We start from the raw sequence: 9,725 nt of genomic DNA, 5'->3' as shown, positions 1-9,725 counted from the left end.
CCTCCATCAGCATTAGTACGAGCCGCAGAACCTTCACAAGACATTTTAAAAAGCCATAAATTGAACGTCTTCATTATACTCTTTTTTTCCACGGGAGTCAAAAGGAATAGAAAAAATGGGAAAAACAGATGCTCGGGGACGGACGCTCAAATCAGTTCACGAGCGATCCTTGCCTGTTGCCTTGCCATGACTGCAACCGTGACTACTGGTTTTGAAAAGTAGCTACCCTGACGGGGTGGCTCTAAGTCGTGAGGCTGGTGGACTACTTTTGCTACTACACTGAACTGGCGCACGCACTCACGGCCTGGCACACGCACTCACACCCAGGCACACACATCCACCGGCTCCCACAATCACTGCTCCGACCAAGCACAGGGCCCACGCTCTCCCCTCCCCCGCTTGGTGGGGCTCGGCAGGGGGCGCTGCAGGCCCTCGGCTCCAGGCGCTCTCTCCCTTGGCCCCACTTCCGCCTAGCGCCCAGCGTGCCCGGAACTGACGTCAGCCGTGTGGCGGCGGCGCTTCCGGCGGCGGTGTTGGGGCGGGGGCCCGGCTGCGGAGCTCGGCGCGGGACATGGACATTCTCAAGGCGGAGATCAGCAGGAAGCGGCAGCTGCTGGAGGAGAAGGAGCTAGTGGGGGTGCGGGCCGGCGCCGGCAGCGCGGAGGGGGCCCGGGATCGGGGCCGGCAGCGCGGTGGGGGCCGGGATCGGGGCCGGGGATCGTTGGCAGGTGGAGGGGTTGGGTCGCGGTGGGGGCCCGGGAGTGTGCGATGGACCCTGGTTCTTGCGGGACCGTGGGGGTGGATTTAGTTCCTTTAGCCGTTGCCAGGTCAGGGCGCAGAGCCAGCTCCTGCCAGTGACCCGCCCCTCGCCTCTTCCTCTAGCGATACCCCGACAGCCCTTCCCATGATAGAGACACACGAGATCCCTTGTTCCCATCATATTTATCCCCCCTCCCCACCCCCCGCTCGATGCACCTTGGACTGCAGGAAAATCCGTGTCCCCTTCAGTGAGGGGCACAAAACCTCGCCCCCCCCCATCCTCAAGCTGTCTGATATATTCTGCATCCGGGCAGGGGGAGCAGTGAAGTGGCAACACTTGCAGTTGACCCAAAATGATTTCCCAGCACACTGTATGACCGGTGCTGACAATGTAACCGGGGGATCTGGCAGCCGTGTAAAGTTTGGGGTTGCTTCCCAAGAAATGGAGACGAAGAGAATCGCTCCAGGTTCTTTTCTCTTTGCCTCCCCAGGCTTTTGCGTTTACATTAGGGAGTTAAACCCACTTCCGTGTTCATCAGTATATGGGTGACTAGAAAACAACAAAGCTCTGTGGGTTGTTTTTTTTTTACAGTAGCTGACGTAACAAACCTGGAAAAGAAGCTAAAGTTTGCTGCTCAGTTTATTGCAAATGGTCTCGGGGGAAGTTGTTTTGGTGAACTCTGCATGAAGCTATAAACTAAAGTCTCTGAGGAGTGATCATGTAGTCCTGAGACTGGCAAAAATCCTCCTTAAAGTCAGTGTGGAGTCTGGCCAGAGTGAGGACAGCAAGATCAGGAACTTTTAATCAAACTTGTTCTGTCTCACATACCCATGCAAATGCGTGGTTACATCACTTCCACCCTGATCTGGGAATTTTATTTAGCTGTTGCATGAACCACAACACCCCAACTTTGCAGGCCATCTGATTTATTTAGTTCTTTAGATGATGATAAGCTTTTATGCTGAAAAATCCAGACTTTCATGTTGTTGTTGTTAGAAGAGCTGAGATTATATAGTAGCTGAGGATACTTTATTTTAAGTATTGAGATAAGTACACCATAATATCAATTGCCATCACGGATAGGACATAGCTTACTTCAGAGGATTTACTGCCTTTTTGTAGGCAGGGAGAGAGACTTTTGAGCTGGGTTCTATGCAGTGGGTATTCCAGGCATCCTAGAAAGCACTTGTACAATCACGGTTGCAAGCTGAGCTGTATTTGGACATGTCTACATGGTCCTGTCAAAAAACAGTGTTTCTTTGTGGATGCACTAAACTGTTTTTAGGAAGAAATACAACAGCTAGCTATTACAGACAAATGATATCCCTGAACAATGTCCTTGTTTAACGTAGATACGCTCACTGTCTCAAATGGTTTCAGAAACTTTTAAAAAGTTAGGCCTTCTCCTCAGTAGTGACCCAGCTACACTAGTTGAAACTGATTAAAATGGTTTCTTACACATTCAGTTTTGTAGTATAGCTATGGCCTCATCATGTACAGTAAAGTGTGTGTGTGGGGGGGGGGAAAGAGAAGTTATATAAACCAGTTTCAAGTCCTGATAATATGAAAGCAATAATAGATAGATCAGCTTGTTCAAACCACTGGGTGTTTTGGAGAGATTGTAGTATCCATTGAACTTACCAGCCAACCAGATGGTATGATTCTTATTAATATTACTCTGATGTAGTCACTGGCATGAAAGGAAAGTAAATTGGGAGTGCCTTTGAGAATATTTTCCCCTCTGTAAGGAAATCTAGTTGGACTGGTCAAATCTTTGAGGCATTAGTGAACGGAGATTGAAATCAAGTTGTATAAAACTGTAAAACATTGTTTTCCTCCTCTCTAGGGAAACAGAAAATATTTCAAGCGCAGTGAACTAGCCAAGAAAGAAGAGGCAGCGTACTTTGAAAGATGTGGCTACAAGGTACTGTAATTACTCCTTCAGTGGTTTGTGTGCTCACTTTGTCTATATTTAATATCAACGTTCCAAATATTGTTGATGATAATTGTTGTTCTTTGTTCAATTTGTCAATGTTATACATTAGCCTGTAAATGAGAAGCCACCTGGAGAGGTATGAGTTTCCTAAAACATTTTTAATGCAGGAAAAAAATGCATGATATATAGCTATTTAAGTTTGTGTTATGGTTTGGCTTTTTTTCTTGTGGAAAGCATGAAATGGCTTGGGATCAAAGCTTGCCTTTTTCTTTTTAAATTGTGTTTTAGGCATGAACGCTGAATCTGGTATAGCCACCTTCCGTTTTAAAAAAAAAAAAAAAAAAGGCCAGCTTGTAAACTAAGAACAAGTTTAAGGTCTTCCTGTTGAAATATCCCAGAGAGATCAGCAGAGATAACATTGAGTGGGTGCTTTGGAAAAACGTAGCCAACTTGTTTCGTATGCGAATCGTATATTGTTCTTCTTGGCCCAAACGATCCAGTGCTTGAAAGAGTTCAACACAGCACTTACTTTCTTTCAGGCAAAAATACTAGAAAGCAATCTTAAACTCAGGGTGCATTTTGAAACAAATGAGTGATCTGGAAGGCTTTGTTTATTTCCTCTTTAACGGCATCGGTTTAGCTAGTTTGCTGGAATTGACAGCATGGTGGTTTATTTCAGGTGTGTGTGTATGAATACATAGGGAGGTGCTCACTTCACTCTAAAGTTGGATGCTTTAATATACTCTTGTTTAATGTTTGCTAGTCAGAAATAAAAAGCCTTGTTTTTAGTAGAGCTTTACCCAGTTGGTCAGTCAGTCCAACACCCTGCTCAGATATAATGTTTGGCCTTAATAGATATAGACATACAGTTGTGACCACTATATGTGCATCAGAAATGGTTCTCAGAATCTAGTTACTGTACAGCTCGGAAGAGAGTTACGCTTTGTATTAGTTGTTTGAAGAACCATAAGTAAAAATTGTGCTAGGGCTAGTGGTTTATAGACTCACAGAATATCAGGGTTGGAAGGGACCTCAGGAGGTCATCTAGTCCAACCCGCTGCTCAAAGCAGGACCAATCCCCAATTAAATCATCACAGCCAGGGCTTTGTCAAGCCTGACCTTAAAAACTTCTAAGGAAGGAGATTCCACCACCTCCCTAGGTAACGCATTCCAGTGTTTCACCACCCTCCTAGTGAAAAAGTTTTTCCTAATATCCAACCTAAACCTCCCCCACTGCAACTTGAGACCATTACTCCTTGTCCTGTCCTCTTCCACCACTGAGAATAGTCTAGAACCATCCTCTCTGGAACCACCTCTCAGGTAGTTGAAAGCAGCTATCAAATCCCCCCTCATTCTTCTCTTCTGCAGACTAAACAATCCCAGTTCCCTCAGCCTCTCCTCATAAGTCATGTGTTCCAGACCCCTAACCATTTTTGTTGCCCTTCACTGGACTCTCTCCAATTTATCCACATCCTTCTTGTAGTGTGGGGCCCAAAACTGGACACAGTACTCCAGATGAGGCCTCACTAATGTCGAATAGAGGGGGACGATCACGTCCCTCGATCTGCTGGCTATGCCCCTACTTATACATCCCAAAATGCCATTGGCCTTCTTGGCAACAAAGACACACTGCTGACTCATATCCAGCTTCTCGTCCACTGTCACCCCAGGTCCTTTTCCGCAGAACTGCTGCCTAGCCATTCGGTCCCTAGTCTGCAGCGGTGCATTGAGATCTTCCGTCCTAAGTGCGGGACCCTGCACTTATCCTTATTGAACCTCCTCAGATTTCTTTTGGCCCAATCCTCCAATTTGTCTAGGTCCCTCTGTATCCTATCCCTCCCCTCCAGCGTATCTACCACTCCTGCTAGTTTAGTATCATCCACAAATTTGCTGAGAGTGCAATCCACACCATCCTCCAGATCATTTATGAAGATATTGAACAAAACCGGCCCCAGGACCGACCCCTGGGGCACTCCACTTGACACCAGCTGCCAACTAGACATGGAGCCATTGATTGGTTGTAGCATAATTTCAGTCACTCGGGATAAGAAGGCCCCATATATGTGAAGCGGGGGGGGGGCTTGCAGATTTTTAGGTAACCTGTAAAGGTTTTATTAACTCCTTAAACTGCAGGTGTTTCCAGCACGCATGTGTCATTTGAATCCAGTCCTGCATGTTTCAGATTTGTTGTTTAAATGCAGGATGTGGCTGATAGGAGACACAAACAAAAGTTAAGTTACCCAGGACTGGAGTTGGAATATCTATTTAGCTACAGGAATCTTCTTGAATTAAAACGTGATCTATAGAGAGGCTTTAAATGAGCTTTCTGGTTAACTTAGTGCTTTTCTAGAGCCTCCCAGATTTCTGCATTTGAACTTTTAAAATTTATTACTAAGGGGTAGAAAGCAGACTGATTCTTTTTTTAAGCGGGTGCTTTACTTTGCTTATACTGCATTAGTAACATGTAAGCATTTGATTCACTTATAAAGAGAAAGCACTAAAGCAAAAATAATTGCAGCAAAGTTATTGCTTGTAACTTTGAGCCCAGCTGACCGAATGGCTTAAATCTTCCCTCATGTGCTGCTAACTGTTTGTTATAAACATAAAATAAATGATTGTAGAGAGTGTAGAAATTTTTCTGACATTGAGGTGTATTTCTCTTTATGTGCTTCAACTAGTTTCTATTTCCCCCCCTTGCAGTGATGAGTTTTATTTTCAGTAAGTATACTGTCCCCCATCTGCCTTTTAGATGCTAACCATTGGCTTGATTCTCCATTGCTTGCTGACCCAAAACTCCCATTGATATCAGTGGGTATTTTGGGTGAATCAGTAATGCAAGATTGGTCCCTGGATTTGCTAGTGTAGCACTAAATACAGATTTGTGCCCTGGTCGTGTAGGTCCAAATAGGTAGACCCTTATGGTCCTTCTAATTTCTCATTGCAGGATTGGGGTCTTGGCCAGCAACAATATAAAAGCTTCATTTCTAGTCTGTCTAGGACATCCATCAAATAATTGTTTTAGAGAAAACTAGAAACTGGAACTGGCTTAACATACAGTCAAGATGCAGAGATGCCAACAAAATGTAATATACTGTCGAATGAAATGGAAAATAAAAGTACCTTTTTAAAACCTAAGAAAGCATCTAGAAAGTTTCTACACTGCTCACCCGCATCCTCTGATTTTTTTTCGCTTTGTTCCAGAAAATTACCAGCATCAATCTGCCCATCTGATTTTCATTTATTTTCAGCAGCTTCACAGGTGTAACTTATAGCAGGGCTTTTAAAGGACTCTGCATTGACATGAGTGCTGTCTGTCTTTAAATATCTTTAATCATAAAAGTTTACAGCACTATGAAAACACCAAGTCTTACAAATAAGAGGTGGTTCCACTTAATTCAAGAACCTCCTTTTCTGATGGAGGGGAACTGCCGATACAATGCTACAGCTATGACGAAGGCATGGCGTGTTTTTATGTTTTTGCAATGAACTATGTTCATTTGACAGGTTCTTCTGAAAGAAGCGTTTCCAAAAAACAAGAAGTCATTTTGCTGTTTGTATTCAAAATCCACTGTGTCTTTGTATTGCCTTAAAGAGGTCTCCTTCCCCATCCCTTAGAAGTGCACTTAGGGAAACACTGATATTTGTCATAAGCTTAACCATACTTCCATAGAAGTGTATACTGACCTAGGATTCTATCTGTATCATTTTACTAGTGTTGTGGGTATGCCTAGAAGCCTGATCACAATCAGGACCCATTGTGCTATACAATTGCATAGTAAGAAGCAGCCCCTGTTCCAGAGAGTTTACAGTCTGTCTATGTATACCTTTGACACTATAGGTTTACTTCCCTGGATTTGTTATAATAGATATTATTATTATTATTTATTATGTAGGTACAGCAGGAGGAGGAGGAGGAGAAACCAGTGACTTCATCAAATCCAGGGTTGGAGCTAGAACTGGCAGAAGAGAAGTTACCCATGACACTTTCCAGACAAGAGGTAAAATCAAATATCACAAACTAACCTGAGACTACAGCAAATGGATCTAAATTTCCCCATTAGGGCTACATTTCCTAATGATCTGTAGCGCTCTATTTCAGGTTGTATCTGTCCTGCTACAGAATAATAGTTTTTAATTAAATAATTGTAATCTCAGTGCTTACTACAGTGGTTCTATTTAGTTCTCATACAAGGGCCTTCTTTTGTCATTGCGCAAAACACTAATGAGAGAGAGCAGTAGCAGGTAAATGCACAGGGACGTTGTTTGGTGGAGAGCCTCTCTTTTCCCCCAAATCACTGCATGAATTCTTGCTTCTACTACCCTTCCAGATGACCTTTTGAACTATCTGATGAATATGGGATTAAAGGATTGAAGGCTGCAGGCTGAATTTTTTCAAGTTCTGTTTTTCCAGCTTGTGCGTCTGTGACTTGTGAGTCCAAATCCAAATCAAGACACAAACTAGGTTTTAAAAAATGTTTCTACATCCTCCCCAAAAAGTTAAGCTAAAGTTACTGATATGCTCTTTCATCTTTTTGAGAGTAAAAGTCTTACAAGATCATCGTTAGTAAAACAAAACCCCTCCCCAAAAAACAGTTGGGAAATTCAGAATTAAGTTAAATTTACAATAAACTTAACCATGTGGAAGTGTGGAAATTCACAGTTAAGATACCCAGAGCATCTTAGCTGTGCCCTCTTAGCATTGCCAGACACCTGTCTTCTCTTTCTGTAGTGAAGTATCAAAAATGTGCATCGTAGGCCGTTGGTCTCATGTTTGGTTTCATCCATGCAGTCTGGTATGAAATGTGGTGTCCCATCACCATGCATGAGAGCTCCCCTCGTAAGAACTGTAACTTCATCTGAGAGGAGTTTGAGTGTCCACATGCCAGCTCTGTAACCACTAATGTTTGACTAGCTGTATGCCACGTGGAACCATAGGGCCTGATTTTGCAATATGTACTGAAAGTTCAGTGCCTGTCCGAATACAGGAGTCTGTGCAAAGAACTGTGTTACAGAATGAATATCTCAAACTCTTCAGACTGCTGCTTTTCCAGACAGTCCGTTGCTATCCTAAAGTGATGGCACTGCCAAATGTCGCATGTCCTGTCAATGAGTGAGAGTGCTGCTTTGCCTATATTAAATGTACGCTACCAATGGGCCTGAACGTGAATGTGATGAGGGAGGTTGTGTGATTTAGCAGGTAGTGCATGGACCTGGGATTGTAGTCTTGACACTACCTGTCACTTGGTATGTGAGCTTGGGTAAGTTAATTTCTGTGCCTCGGTATACCCTCCTTTAAAATGAGGATATGTAAGTACCACATCAGAATATTGAGACTTAGTATATTAATGTTTGTCAAGTGCTCTGAGATCCATGGATGGAAAGGCTTCATGTAAGTCAGCCTTGCAAACACATCATGACATCTTAACAGCCCAAGCACCAAATCTACTCACCCACACTCATGTTGATGAAAAAGGTTTTTCTTTCCCCAGTCAAATGGCTGAGTAGAATTTTGCAAAGTTTAAAAAACTGGATGGAATTTTCTCAAGCACCAAAATGATTTAGATGCACAGGTACCATGGACAGCCAATGAGATTTGGGCTCTTAAGTTGCTTGGGCGCTTTTAAAAATCCCGCTCTCCAATCAAAGGTTTATATTCTTGCATATTAGTTCAAAATAAGTCAGTAAGAAACTCCAGGAGTCTGTTTGAGATTCTAAACAGAATTTAGATCAGTAATATTTGAATTGAAATGACCTTTAACTGAAATGCTGTGGGAATTTTATATTTAAACCACAAAGTGGAACATTTTACTGCTGCTGCTTAGAATATAGTGTTTCCCTTCCCTCCTGGCTTAGGTTGCTATTTTATGCTAAGTAAATGAAGTGATTTTTATTTTTCTCTCTCTCTCTCTCTCCAATTTTGCATAAGGGAATACTTTGTTGACTCTTTGCAGGTGATTAGGAGGTTACGAGAGAGAGGTGAACCAATCAGATTGTTTGGAGAAACAGATTATGATGCATTTCAGCGTTTGAGGAAGATAGAAATTCTTGCACCTGAAGTTAACAAGGTAAGGCCAGATAAGTAACAGCTGTATGTGTAACTAGCTTTCTCTGAGCACTTACTGCACCTGAGGCGTTTCATAGGGATGAAAAATCATAGAACAATGAAAATTACCTTCAGTTCTCACCTATAAAGTCTCTGGGAGGATAATTTAAATATGATTTACTTTCTCTTGCCCTATTAAAATGGTCAAACTGGGCATGTTAATTTGAAGAAAGTTTTCAGGGCTTTGAGTTGGAAAAGAGATCTCTGGAAGGCAGTGACGTCAGAAGCTGCGCTGTTGGTTGCATTCCAACTATGGGACCGGGGGGGGGTGGGGAAGCAGTGTAGTCTTTTGCTCTGAAACTTTAGCCTACTATAGGCATCCCTGTTTGGAGAAGAGTATTTTGAATAGCTTGCCTCTGAGCAGCGACAGATTATTAACAGGAGGGATGCACTGTTTCTGGTATGCAGTTATAGTTTTTTCAAATTCCTTACTTCTAGATTTAAAAATCGAAACTTTTTTCCAATGTAAAGTACAGTTCAGCTCTGAAAAGTGACTTACGATAGCATCTTAATTAACAGATATGTTCCTTCTGTGTTAGGGTAGGTCTACACCAGGGATCGGCAACCTTTGGCACGTGGGCTGTCAGGGAAATCTGCTGGTGGGCTGGGCCGGTTTGTTTACCTTCAGCATCTGCAGGTTCGGCCGATAGCAGCTCCCACTGGCCGTGGTTCGCCGCTCCAGGCCAATGGGGGCTGCGGGAAGCAGCGTGGACTGAGGGATGTGCTGGCCATCGCTTCCCGCAGCCCCCATTGGCCTGGAATGGTGATCGGCCGAACCTGCAGACTGTGCAGGTAGACAAACCGTCCCGGCTCGCCACCGGATTTCCCTGACGGGCTGCGTGCCAAAGGTTGCCGATCCCTGGTCTACACGTACGGTGGCATGCAAAGTACAGATAATGCACGCCCAGCTAGCTCTAGTATAAATG

General features: G+C 43.5%; 1 protein-coding gene across 1 annotated transcript in view; it reads left to right on the top strand.

Moving 5' to 3' along the window:
* The first annotated feature begins 493 nt into the window (after positions 1-493).
* PRPF18 (pre-mRNA processing factor 18) overlaps positions 494-9,725 on the top strand; it is a 32,469-nt gene continuing 23,237 nt past the window's right edge. The window contains exons 1-4 of the mRNA XM_084630558.1: positions 494-637; positions 2,607-2,684; positions 6,590-6,694; positions 8,648-8,761. Of these exons, the coding sequence (XP_084486684.1) occupies positions 572-637; positions 2,607-2,684; positions 6,590-6,694; positions 8,648-8,761 (363 nt within the window). The 5' untranslated portion in view covers positions 494-571. The remainder of the gene's footprint in view (positions 638-2,606; positions 2,685-6,589; positions 6,695-8,647; positions 8,762-9,725) is intronic.

Source organism: Lepidochelys olivacea (assembly GCF_965140295.1).
Source record: "Lepidochelys olivacea isolate rLepOli2 genome assembly, chromosome: 1".
Taxonomy (NCBI): Eukaryota; Metazoa; Chordata; order Testudines; family Cheloniidae; genus Lepidochelys; species Lepidochelys olivacea.
Note: the sequence above shows the minus strand (reverse complement) of the source record. Positions and strands in the feature narration are given on the sequence as shown.